This window comes from Myodes glareolus, chromosome 15, assembly GCF_982192425.1.
Source record: "Myodes glareolus chromosome 15, mMyoGla1.1, whole genome shotgun sequence".
NCBI classification, from domain to species: domain Eukaryota; kingdom Metazoa; phylum Chordata; class Mammalia; order Rodentia; family Cricetidae; genus Myodes; species Myodes glareolus.
Genome location: NC_142040.1, coordinates 31310080 through 31327854, shown reverse-complemented (window position 1 = coordinate 31327854; position 17775 = coordinate 31310080). Strand labels below are relative to the sequence as shown.

General features: G+C 42.7%; 2 protein-coding genes and 1 long non-coding RNA gene across 3 annotated transcripts in view; 1 reads left to right on the top strand and 2 right to left on the bottom strand.

The window, feature by feature from the left end:
- Sgtb (small glutamine rich tetratricopeptide repeat co-chaperone beta) overlaps positions 1–1880 on the bottom strand; it is a 40090-nt gene extending 38210 nt beyond the window's left edge. Inside the window, exons 1-2 of the mRNA XM_048442942.3 lie at positions 1681–1880; positions 480–599 (exon numbers count right to left, since the gene is read on the bottom strand). Of these exons, the coding sequence (XP_048298899.1) occupies positions 480–579 (100 nt within the window). The 5' untranslated portion in view covers positions 580–599; positions 1681–1880. The remainder of the gene's footprint in view (positions 1–479; positions 600–1680) is intronic.
- A 126-nt stretch (positions 1881–2006) lies between these two features.
- Positions 2007–17775, top strand: part of Nln (neurolysin) — an 83706-nt gene continuing 67937 nt past the window's right edge. The window contains exon 1 of the mRNA XM_048442931.3: positions 2007–2210. Coding sequence (XP_048298888.3) covers positions 2170–2210 — 41 coding nt within the window. The 5' untranslated portion in view covers positions 2007–2169. The remainder of the gene's footprint in view (positions 2211–17775) is intronic.
- On the bottom strand, positions 12561–16252 carry LOC146891617 (uncharacterized). The gene is made up of 2 exons (XR_014997081.2): positions 14203–16252; positions 12561–13291 (listed from the first exon to the last, which is right to left on the bottom strand). It is a non-coding gene; the product is annotated as an uncharacterized LOC146891617 (long non-coding RNA).

Genomic DNA, 17775 nt, shown 5'->3' with positions numbered 1-17775 from the left:
TGTCATGGTATAATTACTTAGATTTCTTACACAGTGCTATAGCAATGACTAAGGTATTTTCAAGTGTTCTTCTGAATGAGAACCTTTGTTTATTAGGAAAATGAGAGGGGAACAATCTTTGAACTATGAACTGGGATTTAAACCTGAGCTTTGTTACATAGTAACTGTTCTGTTCTGTTACTTAAATCATCTGATCTCATTTCCTCATCTGTTAAGTGGGAACAATGTTAACCTAGTTCCCCTGAAGAAAAATGTCCCTAGAATATTAATGGAATACTTCTGACAGTAATTTTTCAGTAAACAAGCAACAGTCCTATTTTTATTAGTTAAAACAAGTCTCGGAAAATGGAAATAGCAGATCTAGTTAAGTCTCTCCACAAAATATTCTGATTTTGTTATTAAAAATCATAAACGTGGGGTTGTGGCTATTTTAATCTTTCTTTATAACTACAGCACGAACACAGAGAACCGGTACCTACCTTCCAAACTTTCTTGCTCATCAGAAGTATATGCATCCATCTGACTTTGTTCCCGCAAGAAACGAATAACAGCATAAACTAGAGGCTTGACCGATGACATTTTAGAAGCTTAAATACCTCCTTGATGAAAAAAGAAAATATCAACAGTCATATGCTATGTTAAAAGCATTAAAAATAAAAATATTCATTACCTTGATCTCTTCTCTCTTTAAAGCGTCAAAAAAGCAAAAGTTGTTACAGTATATTCCACATGCTCATTCAAACCCAGTGTTGAGGCTGGCCTCGGTGAAAAGACGTGTTTTCAAAACAAGTGTAGCAAAGCTTAGAACTCACTCTGTCTTAACAATGTCTATGATACAGATACAAGAAAGTACAGGAGTGCAGACCCAGGGAGAACCATCCTTGAAAGGCCTCACTTTTAATTGAGGGAGATTTAGTACTGCTGACTCAGAAGGTGAGACACAATGAGCATCTTCCTTTATTCCAAGAGATGTTTCTTTTTTTTAATGTATTAATAATTTACACTCCACTACTTTTGTAGGTTGTGAGTTACTTGCTGGTGACCGGGCTCTGTGGAAAGGTTGTTCAACCACTGAGTGCTATTGTTAATAAACGGCGTTTCTATTTAATCAACACACTGCTCAGAAATCACCGTCTAAACCGACGGATACTACAAACCGACCTGCTCTGCCTGCAGCAGCTGTGCTCTCGTGGACAAGCTGGATGCTCCTGGCCCCGTTCATTCACATGGAATACTATGCATCCAAACAGTGGCGCAGGGCCAGGCGGCATTAATGGCTTATTTCCACTAAATCGTATCAGCAATCTGCTCCCCGGGATTCCTAATTCACAGCCAGGGTGTGGTACCGGCCGCTAGGATGTTTATTGGCTTTGTACTTCTTTTAAAGCCGAGCCCAGTCTCTAGGCCAGAAAGGTTATTACACATACTGACTAAGGCCCCGGGGGCAGAAAGGGGAAGGGGGCAGAAGGGAAAAACAGAATGGGGGGCTGGGGGAGCTGTCCAACCTCCTCCAAGCTTCCTCTCCTACATCTCCAATCACATCCACTTCCCACTCCATGGTTCTCTCCCCGCTGCACCCCGGCTTTGCCTCAGTCCAGACCAGGTTTGCAAGGGGTGCGCGGTGCAGGCCTTCATCTGGGGCTGCAGGAGACGCACCCTTTCCAGATAGAAGCCCCTTACCAAGCAAAAGGACACGAGACGACGGCTGCAGGTCCGGGGTCGTCGGGAAGCGGGGCCACCTGCCTCCGCGGTCCTTGGGACTTGAGCTGCGCTCTGAATCGCAGAACTGGCTGAGTCTCCCAAACTTCCCCGGCTCCTACACCGCCGCCGCCCCCTCAGCCCACCCGGCCGCTCGCTAGGCTCTCCGACGCTGGGTCTTGCTGGATCCGCCCCTGGGGCGGAGCAGGGCACGAAGTGGGTGGGGGTGGGGGCGGGACAGGGAGAGGGGCGGAGCGAGAGGCGGAGCCGGATGCGGGGCGGGCCGAGGGGCGGGGCCGCGGGCACAGGCGTGGGGCTGCAGCACGTGGGAGGGCGCTGGCAGGGTTGGCCGCGGCGTCTCGAGCTCTGGTCTTCGCTGCTAGGCCCATTCTCGGCTCCCGGGCCCCGTAGACTCCACAACCACAGACCGGAGGACCACGCGCCCGCTGCTGCCGGCCCCCCGGCGTGCCCATGATCACCCTGTGCCTTTCGGCTGTGCGAGGCCTCCACAGGTACTCTAGTGGGCGGGTTAACCTTGACCGTGGGCAGGGTGGGGTCGTCTGTCCGCGAATGCCTCGGGGCCTGGTGCAGCCCTGCCGCACCCCTGCCGCACCCCTGCGATGCTCCTGGGACTGTCCCTTCCCTCTGCCTCTGCCAGGTGACCCCGTAGGGACACACCTGGCGCAGCAACCTGAGGCCACCTTTCCCTCCCCGTTTCCCTCAGGAGGCCATCCTTTCCCCTTTGTTTGGGATTGCTTCAGCCGCAGTCTGTGAGAATGGTGGTTCACAGACCCAACCCAAAATAAATACCAAGAGACAGCGCGACGTTCCCTTCCGAACTGCAGACGTGAGAAAGTGCCGCAACTGTGGACCCGGGAATCAAGCATTTCCATACGCACCTCTTGCCTATGTTAGCGTTCCGGGCGTTTAATATGCACCCGGGACCGTTGTGATTTTGATACTCGTTTCCGTCCCTGCTTTCTAACTTCATTTTTATTTTCTTCCTTACCATAAAACACTCGGCCTCTTACCCTGGCAAATTGACATGGCCCAGAATTGTTGCTTGGACACGGTTTGGGGCAGCCTAGGCTGCTGCTTTGAATTGCTTCCTAGCGCTGCTCTAACCACACCCCTTTGCTACAGACCAGTAGCAAAATGGTGAGGGAATTAAATTCTTCGCACGGATATGCCGGTTTTCGGAAACAATGCCTCCACTTCTTCCACTGTCAAATCTGCCCTACACTGAAATTTCAAGTGAGACTTCAGCAGAAAAAAAAAAAAAGAACTTGGTGGTTTTTATAGATGTGCACTAAACTATTTTGAACCGTCAGCATTTCCGCTTTTCCTAGTTTTCTATTGTGCTTTGCGTGGATCTTTGTGTTCCTTAGGCCTTGCAGCTGCTGTGCACCAGGGGACAATAGTGATTCTGAAGAGTTCTGTGATGACTGTGGTCATTCTTTGGGCGGGATTTGTTGTTGTATTTCTGGTCTCCTGATCGGAAGTGGTATAACTGTCAAATGAAGCCATACCTAGAAATGAAGATCTTCACTTAGAAAAACAAAAAGAGAGAATAAATTTCCATTATAAGACAGATAGTTCTCTTCTAACTTTTTAATATCGGGACCCCTTTACCTTTCAAAAATGGCTGAGAACCTAGGAACATTAATTTAGTTTTTGTCGATTATATATACCCATAGTTAACCATGTAAAATGAAAAGTGGGACAGTTTTAAAGGATTAATATGTTTATCAAATAGTAATAAATACATTACATGCACATTTTTCCATTCATCTGTCAGTGGGCACTGAAGTAACAATACAAAATAGCTTGGTTCCTAATTAATGAAATTAATATAAACCTCTACATTTTGTTGACGTATTTTGTTATATACTATCAGATGATCACATTCCTCAATGTTAGCATCCATTTTGTTAGAACTCTTCAGGTGTTTACTGTGGACAGGATTCTAGTTTTCATTTGAAAGCTAGATTTTTTTTATTATTTATTTGGGTTTTTGGAGACAGGGTTTCTCTCTGACTTTGGAGACTGTCCTGGAACTCACTCTGTAGACCAGGCTGGCCTCAAACTCACAGAGATCCACCTGCCTCAGCCTTCCGAGTGCTAGGATTAAAGGCATGTGCCACCACCGCCTGGCTGAAAACTGGAATTTTATTAGTGATATATATTTTCATATTTTTCCTTGAAGTGACAGTCTCACTTTTTTACTTTTTGATTTTTGTTTTGTTTTTTTCTAGACAGGATCTTGCTGTCTAAAACCCATGCTAGCCTTGAATTCAAATCCTCTTGTTTCAGCCTCCCAGTTGCTGAGATGACAAACATGAGCCACCTTACGCACCTGCTAGTGTTCTGTCAAAGTAGCCTGGAATGTTTTGTTTTGGAGTGTTGTGAACTGAACCCAGAGCATTGCACTAATTGGGCAAGCAGAATAATTCTGATCTGTTTGTCATTAAAAACAGTGTATATGAAAATAGGATCGATAGATGGATGGATGGATGGATGAATAGATAGATAGATAGATAGATAGATAGATAGATAGATAGATAGATAGATAGATAGATGAGAGCCAGGTAGTGGTGGCACAGCCCTTGGGAGGCAGAAGCAGGTGAATCTCTGTGAGTACATGGCCAGCCTGGTCTACAAAGCGAGTTCCAGGACAGCCAGAGCTATTACACAGAGAAACCCTGTCTTGAAAAATCCAAAATAAATAAAATCAGTCATAGTAACACTTTTCTGTAATCTGAACATTGGAAACTGGGACAGTAGGATCAAGAATTGAAGGCCAGCCCATCACAAGACCCAGTATCAAAAAAAATTTTATTTCTAAAAGAGTTTAAAGGGCATTCCATGAAAAGAAAGGGAAAAAAAATTGTATCTTGACTCACGGTTTGTTCATTTTCATAAACACTTTGATTTGAGCAGCCAGTTCCTCTGAAACACCATATACTCGGGTATTCAGAAACGCTTATGTGTGCCTGACCATATGTACACACTGAAGGGTTGAGACTTTAAAATAAACAATATTTAGTGCCTCAGCAAGAGTATCCTGCAGTGCAACTGAGATTCTTTTTAACCTGAGTAGCCTCGAACTTGTCTACCAAAGGGAGTGATGGTTTTGTGTGCACAGAAGGCAAGAGTTGATCCACCATTGCGTTGCATTATCACTATAAATGGCTATATAGCAAAATCGATGTGCTTCAGTATTTGGAAGATTCTTAACCTCATGCTCTCCCTGACCTGGTCTCATGGTTCCTTCTGCAACACTGTGACTTTAACATCTGCACTCTAAATGTAGAGAACTGCTTATATATTCTATATAGACTCTTCATTTATACACGGAAAGAAATAAATATGTAAAACACCAAAATTGTTATCTTGTTAGGAGCTAGTAATATGCCAGGTGTGCTGGTACATGCCTGTTATCTCAGCATGTGATTGGTTGAGGCAGGAAGATTGTGAGTTCAAGGCTATCCTGAGTCTCAGAGTGAGACCCTGATTCAAAAGAAGAGGCAGGGGATAGGAGGAGACTATTAGCAACCAAACTATATATAATATATCAATTCTTTTGTTGAAGACATGCAAAGCAGTTACTCACAATGGTGGTTTGAATAAGAATGTCCCCCATAGGCTCTTGTATTTGGATGCTTAGTCATCAGGGAGTGACACTATTTGAGAAGGATTAGGAGGTGTGGCTTTGTTGGAGTGGGTGTGTCCTTGTTGGAGGACCTTTATCACTGGAGATGGGCTTTGTGGTTTCAAAAGCCCATGCCAGGCCTAGGCTCTCTGCTCTCTCTGCTCTCTCTGTTCTCTCTCTCTCTCTCTCTCTCTCTCTCTCTCTGCTTACGGATTCTGGTAGCTCTCAGCACCACATCTACCTGCCACTGTGTTCTCTGCCATGATATAAACTAAGCTTCTGAAACTGTGAGCAAGCCTTCTTTTGTAAGAGTTGCCTTGGTCGTGGTGTCTCTTCAGCAATAGAACAGTGACTAAGACAGTCGTTATATAAAGAAGTAGTTCTTAACTTTGTGGCTCAGTTCAGAATCTGTTATGTCTCAAACTCCATATCCTCCTCCGAGAGTTGGTACTAAACAGCATGGGAAACCTTCTCTTCTCTTTTCCCTATTTACTCTGGCACTTGGACATATCTGGGCTAGGTTTTTATTTGACTGAGATAGATTTTCCTGTTGGCAGAGCAGCTATATGAGGTATGTTGTTTGCTTGGCAGGGAATATGGTTGATGGGAGTATCAGTTCTGTTTCTTGGGAATAAGCAGGCCAGGACTCTGAAGATTAGGTTGTAGATTGTAGTTGCTGTTAATCAAACACATACTTCTTTCCTAGGCACAGAGCTGTGTGGTAGGTGACAGACCTGAGAGGCCTCGGCAGGGCAGCCGATCTCACGAGGAGCCACAGCTGTGGCATTGAGAGATGGATAGGCACACCATGCAGAGGGAGGTTGGATATTTATTTAGTGGGTTATGGAGGGGAAAAAGGTAAAGGGGAGAAGGGAGAAGAGCAGAGAAAGACAGAGAGACAGAGGGGGAAGGGGAGAAGCTGCCCCTTTGGAAGAGAGACAGGAAGGGAGAGACTCAGGCTGCAAGTAGGAAGGAAGATCTGCCTGCCTCAGCAGAAGGGGGAGGGAGGGAGTGGGGCTTGTCTCTTAAAGAGACAGGACAGACCATTACATTTAGCTTTCAGGAGTTTGGTCCTTATCATATGTATAGACTGGGAAAATGGCTAGGAGGGTAAAGTGCTTGTCATGCAAGCTTGAGGTGCTGAGCTTTGTCCACAGCACTCATGTAGAGAGGTAAGCTCAGGAAAGAGCATCTGTAATGCCAGCACCCAGGGTGTGTGTACGTGTGTACATGCATGCGCATGCATGTGTGCACACAGATGGAGGGGAACAGGTGGCTCTCCAGAGCTCCATGGTCAGCCAATCTAGCTGAATTGGTGAGCTTCAGGTTCACTGAGCAACCCTGCCTCAAAACCTAGGGTGGAGAGCAACAAAAAAGGTATCCAACATTGATGACTGGCTTCCACAATCACATGAGTGTACATACAAACACATATATCTTTATATACACACACCAATATGTTATAACATACCAACAGAATATATAAATGTGGTTTCTACACTTTTATCAATGCCTTGGCATTTAAGTTTTTTTTTTTATCCTTATTAGTTTGGTAAGTGGAATTCTCATTATAATTTGCATTTCCTTATATTTCTTTTGTGATTTACCAGGTAAATATAATTTCTTGACTATAGATGGAGGCTACAGTGTGTTCGTTCCTTGCGGGGGTCCGTCTGTGGACCCGGAGCCTGCAACTGGCCCTGGCTGAGGAGGGGAAGTGCCTCTGCAGCTACGGGGTTCCAGACACAATCAGACGCAGCAGGGAGTCAAGTCAAGCAGTAACTTGTTTATTTCCTTACAACATGCAACTTATAAAGCAAAAACCCATGAGTCCCAGAAGTGAAAGGAAAATTAACTCATCACATTAGGAGTCACGTCTACAGGAATCCCTAATGGGGATCATGCAAACATCAGGCATTTTATTTCTTTCTACCATCGCTGACTCCAGTCATCTTGTGAATAAGTCAGATCTCCCACTTTTCTCCACTTCAGCACCATCTTGGCTGGGAGTATTCTTCACAGGCTTTGCAATGTCACCTTTTTTGAATGTTGTGCCTTTTTCTAACTGTCACACTTTTGGTGTAGCTCTTATACTTTTGGCGTAGCTGTCACGCTTTTGGCTGTCCCTTTTTTTTGCACCAACTTGTCGATTCCAACCTCTTATATGCTCATGCTTGATTCAGCCCACAGTTCCTGGCCAACCAGATCCAAATAATCACACAGAAACTGTATTTATTCCAACACTGCTTGGCCAATGACTCTAGCGTATTCCTAGCTAGCTGTTACATCTTAAATTAACCATTTCTATTTAATCTGTGTATCTCCACGAGGCTGTGGCTTACTGGGTAAGGTTCTGTTCTGGTGTCTTTCTCCTTCAGCAGCTACATGGTGCCTCCTTGACTCCACCTCCTCTCTATATCTCTTCCAGCCTGACTTTATTCTGCCCTGCTGTAGACCGAAGCAGCTTCTTTATTAACCAGTGGTAATAAAATATATTCATAGCACACAGACAGGAATCCCACATCACTTGACAAATTCAGGACTGTGGTATAGAAACAGACAAGGTAATTTGTTTTCTGGTGTAAAAAGATGATATCAAAAAATATTAATCAGAATACAGTTATTCATGAATTCAATAATTTTTTACATGTCTGATTGTAATTAAACAAAATTGAGATTGCACTCCTAAGTCTAACACATGATAACCTCCACAATTTTAGGACAGCAGTGCCAGAAAAAAAAATTGTTCAATTAAAAAAAGGATCTGAAAGTACAAACAGCAAAAAGCTATACTAAGATTATTTGTCAAAAACAGATAAAAAGAAGTTACTCGTGGGGATTTTGTTGTGGTGCCTTTTCACTGCTGACTATGGTTAAAAAAAAAATCCTGTTACTTTTTCAAACTTAAATACAGTCTTGGTTGAGACATAGTGCAGAACTTCGGTGGGAGGAAACACCTATATTAAAGATGTGAAGAGTCAAGGAAATGAATGTATTGTGTGAGGATTTACATGCCAAGGTGTGTGTTGCAAAGGGCATGTCTAGACTTTGGGTGTCTGGAGCCAGCATGCTTGAGTTTGTATGATGGCTCTATCACTGACCAGCACTGTGATCTTAAGCTAAAATAGCTGTCTGTGGCTGTTTCCTCATCAGTAAGTAGGCAACTGACTAGGTGCTGACTTAAGTCACCAAACATTTTGGAGTATATTAGGTCCCATAATCTCCTGTAACTGGGGAGCAGACAGAAATCTGATGTAGTGGGAATTTACCTTATATAAGGAGAAAAACAAATAAAATATGTCGCATATTAGATAGAAAACTACATTTTGCTATTTTTAGAGCAGAAAAAGGGATATTCATTGATGGAATGAAATTGTGCATAATGAGCAGGTGAGGCACAGGCAGAAGGTGACATTTGAGTGATGATCCAAGAGGAACGGGAATTACCAGAGCTGAGCATTCTAAGTAGCAGAAAATGAAAAGGCAGAACGGGATGTGAATGAATGTCTTAGGGTAGGGAAACTCAGTCCTTTTTAACAACAGTCCAGCACCTTGTCACATAACAAAACTTTGTTGAACATCAGTTATTATTTTTATGTCTGTGAGTTGACTTTTTTATGTTAGAAGCTTTTGAATTGAGAATATTGAGAGTCCCTGGTAAATAGTTCAGTTTGGGTTTTTTTTATTTGTTTGTTTTTGCTTGTTACTTTAAGAGTTGAGATGATTGCTTCATTTTCCATTTTTGCTTTTGATATATAAAACTTTACATTTGAATGAGTCAGACATAGCACTCCTTTCCTTAATGATTCATGTCTTTGATCCCATGCCTAGAAAGCCCTTCTCCACTCCAAGATAACAAATTCTTCAAATCATTTTCAACTTCTTTAAGACTTTCATGTCTGTGTGTGTCTGTCTATGGCTTATGTCATCTGGGGTGGTGCACCCAAGGAGGACAGAAGAGGGTGTCATCCCCTAGAGCTGAAGCTACAGGAAGATATGAGCTGCCCAGTGTGGGTGCTGGGATCCAAACTCCAGTCCTTGGGAAGATCAGCAAGTGCTCCTATCTGTGGAGCTGTCTCTCCAGCCCTTGCTCTGTCTTTCCTGTTTCGTTCACTTCCATCACTTACCTATCCGAAATGTCTTAGGGTCACTGTTGCTGTGACAAACAACCATGCCCAGAGCAGCTGGGGAGGACAGGGTTTATTCAGCTCAGGCTCCCACATCACAGCTCATCCTCAAAGGGAGTCAGGGTAGGAACTCACACAGGGCAGGAGCTGAGGCTTCACTGGAACCCAAGGAAGTAGGCTCCAACACCAGTGTAGGAAGGCCTCAGCAGAAGGGTAAGTGAACTTGCCAATGAGAGTGAAGGCAAGCAGGCAAAAAATAAACCTTTCTTTCTTTCGTATCCTTTATATAGGCTGCCACAAGTGTGGCCCAAGTTTAGGGTGGGTCTTCTTACCTCAGAAAATATGGATTTAAAGTGGGTTTTTATACTTCAAACAATCCAATTAGGAAAGGTTTGCCCAGCTGCTTTTGTTTTTAGTTAATTCCAGATGAAGTCAAATTGACAATCAAAAATAGCCATCACAATATCTTTTAGCAGTTCAGCTATTGGACGTTTTTCCTCCCTCCCTCCCTCCCTCCTTCCTTCCATTCAGTGAGATCACACTGTGTTTATTATAGGCTTGTGCCACCATGCCCTTTCGCTGCCTGAGGGGTCAGCCCCAGCAGCACAGGGCGCAAAGGGAAATTCACAGAGTCAGCACATACTATGACTTTTTGTTATCTGAGGGGGTTAAGGGAGAAGACACTCATGCACTCTCTTATGGCTTCCTTCTTTATTCTTCTGTATTCTTCATTCTGTGTTCTATATTCTCTTTTCTTACCTCCATCCAGAAATGTCCTTTCTGTCTTTCTTGGTGTTTTCCTTCTCTCTTGATGTTCTCCTCCTAATTCTCTCATTCTTGATATTTTCCTTCTAACTCTGTCTTTATTCTTGATGTTTCCTAATTCTCTCATTCTTGATGTTTGCCTTCTAACCCATTTAACTCTATCTTTAGTCTTTCCTTATAGCTTATATACCCCAGCAAAATCTTTTGGACAATACAAAAATTACAATGTTGTTACATTCTGTTTTTCAAGTGAATGATTATGATGAATACAAAACAAACAGTAAAAAAATTAAAAAAAGCCTGTTTCCTATATTCCTTACATGATTTTTCTTGCAAATTATCTCAGGAATCCACATATATTCATACCCAAGCAACCTGCAGGGAAGCAAATTATTCTTCTCAGTTAGGTCTTTTACTGGCAGGCAGCGTTTTGCAGTTACCAAGAAAGGACCAATTACTTTATTACTTATCTTGAAAGATAATCTTATAAGGAAGCTTAAAGGAATCACATGCCTAAAATTTTGTATATGAAAAGAATCAGTTAGCTCTACTTTAAATCTTTAGGGTGCATACCCACCCACTCATCGAGTTTCTTATATCAGGAGATTGAGGGCAGAAATGGGTATAAAGAATTAATCATCACCTTTGGTCGGGAACCAATCCTAACAGGAAAGACACACCAGCTAATAATAATTGGGCTGTTTTGTTCTTGTTCCCTGACTTTAACTTGTTTCTCATACAACTATGTGCCTTTCTAAAATTGTAAATTATCTTCTTGGGTTTTTTTTTTTAACCTCAAAGCTATTCGATGGAAACATCTTAGTCTAAGTTATTTTGAAAGCTTTGTTTCCGCTATTATGCACTCTGAAATATGTGAAAACATTTCCCAACATTAAGGTTAAAAGAATGTAAGCTAGCTGGGCTACTGGGACTCAATTGTTTTTCTTAGTCATTAACCTAAGCCACAGTCTATACAGCTCCTCAATAGAAATTCGTGTGTTCTTCCTTGTGTGACACTTCCTTGTTTATATTTTAATCATCTAAACTGTATTTAAACTAACATTATTATTATTATTTTCAATTGGACAGTACTGCTTAGGAAGAAATCATCTTCATACTAAAAAAAAGAAAGCTAGTAGAACAGGGTGTTTCCATGAGATAAAGCACTACATTACAGGCAGTGGGGATCTCCCCCCCCACACACACCCCCCACCCATTCACATCAAGCCAGATACCAGAGAAAGATAGCAGCAGCAAGCATGTAAAGACACAGCAGAAACAAAAAAGATTCCAGGATCAGTGTCTCAGGGCCTTGTCTAACTGAGATTCACCCATCAGGGAGTTTCTGCCTGGTGGGCTGACACCTTGAACTTTAGTTGCCACCCACTGCTCCTCTGACACGGCCACCGGCAACACCCAGTTTTAGTGTACTATTTTCATATTGAATATAAGGACTTTATATAGTCTGTAAATTCTTCCCCTCACTTGTTTTACACTATTCAAAAGATCTATTTATAAGATCTTTGATTGGTATGTATTACTGAGCTAAATTTTAGGGAAAACCTTCAGACAAGGCTGCTTCAGAGAAAGCAAGCTGTCTCTGCCCTTGCTTTCCTCACAGGTGTGGAAGAGTAACTCGAGTTCTAAGATAGAGTGTGAGAGACGCTGTTAGTCTCGGTTAGCTCGAACGTCTTGGGGTGAATTTCCCTGACCACTACTCAGTTCAGTCCTTCTGAATTCTGTAAGGACTTCCATAGTCCACGCATTGCTTATCCTAATAGTTGATAGTTTCTGAGATCAGGAACCCAGTTTTTTGTTGTTCACATTGATATGTCTAACATTTAGCATGATACATAGTAGATGTAGCACAAATATAAAAACCCAGAGACAAATACTGGGATTCAGTCTAAAGATCAGAAAAGCAAAGCAGCCAACCACTGGCTCTTACCTCTACCTCAGACTGAAATGAAAGAGGTCCTGTCTCCATCAATACCGAAGACTCCACACCACACTCCATTGAGTTCCTGCCTCATGCCTTTTATAGTTCTCTCTCTGCCCAGCCATATCGCTCCTAGGGATTAAAAGCATGTGATCCCAGAACTTTGTGTGAGCTCAGTTTCTCTTTAGACGGATTCAGTCTTGTATAGCTCTGAGTGGCCTTGAACTCAGAGATCCATCAGCCTCTGTCTCCCAAGTTTTGGGATTAAAGGTGTGTGCCACCACTTCTTGGCCTGTGTGACTGACTAGTATGACTGCTTTGTCCTCTAATCTTCAGGCAGGCTTTATTTATTAAAACACAAATAATATACCACTGTAAGTAGATGTTGAATAAGTGTTTTTATTAAATGGATAAATGAAAAAATAGCATCAGCAATAGTAACTGAAGATTCAGTATTCCCTGCTAATATCTAATCAGTACAGACCTAGATTTGACAAATGTTATTGACAAGTTACATAGAAGTGAGATAACTGAGTAGGAAGTGGATTTTAAACTCTGTTTGAAATGACTTGTTTTAAATTTGTTTAAGCAAAATGCCAGTTGCAAAGTAAGGGAAATCACTGTGTCTAAGTGTTATTTAGCCAATAGAAACCTAGTTAAACACAGAGTGGAGTGATATGCAGTAGTCAGTGGCTATGCAGCAGATATGGAGGAATCTTGGGTGTATTCTAGGGCTGGCACAAGACAGAGATGAAGCCATAAATGAGAAGTGGGAACTTTGTGATACTCTGTAGTCATCATCTGAGGCAGTCAAGGTCACTTGGTCCCTTACAGACCCAGTTGATAGCTCTGTAAAGCTGTAGTCTAATTAATGATTCTCCAGAAGCAAAAGTTCTTCTAAATATGTTGGCCTGGATATGAAAGAAGTGCCAGTCAGCAAAATACTAGGTCAGAAGCAATCAAGCTGAGAAGGAACAGAAGGTGAGTCTCTCTTGGATGGGCCTGGGGTCAGCTCATGGCAGGGGAGCCAGATTCTCTGGACATTTATGACCCAAGAGGTTCTTGAGATTGAGGACACACACGTCCATGAACAGGGCATAGGCCATGTACCTGAAAGAGGCAAACGTTCTATTGGTCAGATTAAGAAGTAGTGGCATGCTGTTTCATGTAGGCAGAGGTTTCCGTCGGGACCATGATCAGCTCTCTTCCACCAGTCATTTCCCAAATAACCACTCAGAGACATTATTAATGATAAATGTTCAGCTGATAGCTCAGGCTTATTACTAACTAGCTCTTACAACTTAACCCATTTCTAGTCATCTATATGCTGCCCCCAAACTCATGGCTTTTACCACTCCTGTATGTCTTGCTTCCTTTCTGACTGGCTGGCAACTCGTCTGACTCTGCCCTCCTTCCTAGCATTCTCACTACCCAGAAAATCCTGCCTAGCTCTCAGCCAATCAGCTTTTTACTAACAATGAGAGCAATACGTATTTATTGGTGGAAAAAGTACCCAGCCCAAGTATTTACCATGATACTGAGATCATATCTACAACACATCTCATACCTGCTGTATTAAATCCTGCCCCTTGTGCCAAAAGCACTACCCTCCTACAGCATGTAGTTAGCTGAAAGGAAATGAAGACATGAGAGTCTGAGTTGGAATAGCAAAGGCCCCTGCCCTAGTCAGAAGGGTATGTAACTACACATCGGGAATGCTTCATATCAGTTGAAATTCTGTCAAGGTCCAGAGCTGGTGGATGATGGAAGATGATGGTACAACCTGTGCATAAACTCCAGAGCTTCATTTTCATGTTCTATAAACCTTAACTTGGTACAGTTAACTGTGCAAGGGACCGTACACATGGGCCTGTTTGGAAAAACTTAGATTGGCATTATTTACTTACTGAAGTTGATTCTTCCTTCTCAAATATGTTTACTCTCAAAATGCACTTGTGTTTGCTTACCTAAAATTATGCAATAAAATGAATGAATTAATAGCCACATTTGTCGGCACATACCTGTAATCCCAGAATTCAGGAAACTGAAAAAGAAGAATTGTGACACATTGAAAGCTAGCCTGGGGCTACATAGCTAGATCCTGCCTTGAAAAATAAATATACAGAAAGTAAAAGGAGAAGACTATTAAAGACAAAATCTTTGAGAGAACATCATATCAAATCTAGTATTTTACTATCGGCTTTCTGGAAAATAGGACAAAGGGAAACATAATATACAAATTATTGGGGACTGGAGAGATGGCCCAGGGATTAAAAGCCCTTGCTGCTCTTCCAAAGGATAGGAGTTCTGTTCCCAGCATCCACATGAAGTGGCTCACAAGTTCAACTTCAGATAATCTGCTGCCCTTTTCTGGCCTCTTAGGGTATCTGTACACCAGTGGCTTACATACACACAAATAAAAAATAAAATGAATCTTTTAACAAACAGAATCATCGAAAGCATTTTTTCTAAGCACTGTTTCAGAGAATGATGTATCATGCAGACCCATAATGTAGGTGAAATCAAGCCTAAGGAATACTATATAGTAAATGTACAAGTAGACTTAATAGAGCTAATTCTTCATTTGTTTTATTTTGCTTGTTCAAAGGCAAAGAAAACAGCACACTAAGGGTGAAAAAAATCACATACTTAAATAATTAGAATATAAATGTGAGGATGATAAATCCCTTAGAGGGTAGTAGAGAAATTGACATGGCAGTTCAGAGGAGAGGGAGAGTCCCTTCCAAGATAAAAATAGGGACAAGCACGTGATTTATGTGTTGCAGCTGGGCTTTGAAGGCCATGGAATTTGGACATGTAAAGACCAGTGTTCTCTAATCCCTTGTTTACCAGAACTTAAAAATAGCACAGTGGGTAAGAAGGCAAAGGGTGCTCAGAACTCAGGAAAATCAGCTAAGAACGGGCGTGCTGTTGCCGCAGACCCAGAGTGAGTATTAAGTGCCTCCTACAAGCTTTGTAAAGACATGTTGAAAATGTAGCATGGTGTTTGATATCAAGCCATGTGATTTATAACTTCCTCCTGAGAAGAGGAATACCTGGATAATTAAATACCCACATGTGGCAATGGAAGGGGCTCCGTGGTCGAGCACATGCTCAGAGTGGGCCCTGGGTCCCATTCCCTGCTCCTTAAAAAGAAGCTACAAAGCTGTGTCAGAGAGGGGAAAGAGTTAGATGACCCACTGTTGACAAACTAAGGAGAAATGAGGATCGGTGTTGAAGATCTCCACTCGTGTAGACCCCAGTCGCTAAAGAGACTGTGAGTAGTGTTAATTGTGAGGTCTTCTTTCTCCACTGAATGAACTCCCACTAAGAGCAAGGTGACCCATGGACAGCATTTAGGAGAAATCTCTTAAGCCCCATTTCATTGCAATTGGCAGATGTATGTGGCTGCCAAGAACAGGTCGGGGGGCAGTGATCAGATAATGCCAAATTTGGACTGTCAGTCACCAGCTGGAACAGTTTCCAGCCTGTGCTGATTGGTCTTCATGTGGTATCACACTGATGTCCAGAGCAATTCTGTTCCCAACTGTCCTCACCTCTGAGCACTCTTCTCAGGCCCGCGCCTCCCACTAATTTCTTTCCTTTAGCCTATGTACACGTGCCAGCTTCCATCCCCATTGCTCCAGAACCCTGCCCCATCCAGCTACTACTCAGTTCTTTTTCCTCCGCTTGGCCGGAGTCGTCTGTATTTGTACACACATGCTCTGAATGTGTTTCTGTGCTTGGACACTTGGTCCCCAGCTGAGGACTCTTTTAGAGAGTTGTGGAGTCTTTAGGGGGTAGAGCCTTGCTGGGGGAAGCTCTAGAGGATGGATGTTGGGATTTTATAGCTAGCCCTGCTTCCTGTGACTCTGTCACCTGATGCTCTTGCTGCCGCACCTACCAGGCTGTGAGGGGCTGCATTCTCTCAACTGTAAACCCAAACAAGCCCTTCTTCCCTCAAGTTGCTTCTGGTCAATTTGTTCATAGCAAAAGTAACTAATCCATATCACATCTGTACCCTCTTAGGCGACGCAGTTCTTTCCAAGAATTGTTCATTTTCAGATGTCAGTATTTGTAACATGAGGGCCAGCTTGTTGGGGTTTCTGTCCCGCCCAGTACCCCAACAAGCCAGCAAGTCCCAAGGAAAATCACACGGAGTCTATATCAGGTTATAAACTGATTGGTCCATTAGGTCAGGCTTCTTGTTAACTCTTATAACTTATATTAACCCATTATTCTCATCTATGTTAGCCATAATGGCTCAGTACCTTTTCCAGCGGGGGCAGCTTACATGTTGCTTCTTCAGTGATCTGCGCAGGAGTGACAAGGGAGGTTCTGCTTCCAGAATACTCCCAGTCTCTTTGCTCCACCCCTACTTCCTGTCTGGCTTTCCTGCCTATACTGCCTGCCTGGCCAATCAGCGTTTTATTAAAATATGATTGACAGAATACAGATAATTCTCCCACACCATTTCCCTCTTTTTTTTTTTTTTAAAACAAAGGCAAATACCCATAGTCCATTTGTTGGGAATGTGGGCGTAGTATTTCAGGCTACTTCCTGCTGGTTGGGGACGCTGACAGTCTTATGGGGACCTAAAGAAAACTTAGAGTTATAATCAAGTCATGACTGGAGTATCCTGTGAGTCTCAATCATCTCAGGCGGCAGTCTTGAATCTGTTCTGGATGTAGAATTCAGACATCTGGTCCATCTGTTCCTGTCAGAGATTTCTCAGGTGGCCTCCCTTGGTCAAAGGTGATTATTCTTAACTCTGAATAAATCCAGAGTCTCTCGTTTTCTGTGGAAACAAAAGCAAAATCTCTTCTCCAAAGTAACATACCTTTTGACTTCAGTTTTGAAGCCAAGGTATTTTCAAAATTCCTATCTTGGGTTAGTTCAGCAGCATTTATAAACAAAAGTCTTTTAGCAGTTGTTGCTCCTTCCTCAGCAATCAAACAATTTAAAGAGAGCATAATAGCATACAGTATGAAGATTCTCTGTGCATTTTCCATCTTTATGTGGCTTTATTTTAACCTCTATTTCTTTTATTTTTACTTTTACTTTTTGAGACAGGATCTTTGTATATCTTTGTCCTGGAATAACACTGTAGACCAGGCTGTCTTTGAACTCACAGAGATCCTCCTGTCTCTGCCTCCCCAGTGCTGGGATTAAAGGTGTATGCTACCACACCTTGAACTCACAGAGATCTGTCTCTGCCTCCCAGGCATTGGGATTAAAGGCGTGTACTACCACACCTTGAGGTCACAGAGGTCAATCTACCTCTACCCCTTGAAGTCACAGAGGTCAATATGCCTCTGCCTCCCAGGCATTGGGATTAAAGGTGTGTACCACCACACCCAACTACTCTCTTTCTTTCCTTTAACTTTAAGAACTTTAACTTTTAGCCTGCATATACACACTGTAAACCATTTAGAGGTTTTCTTCCTCTTTGAATCTCTCTTTACTGTATATTTTTCTTTTTCTGACCACATGAGCCATTAATTTACTAAGCAATATGGAGAGCCGTGGCTTTGACAGCTAGATCCAGCTCATTCCTTAGCTTTTCAGCCTCAAGGCTGAGGTACCAGCCAGAG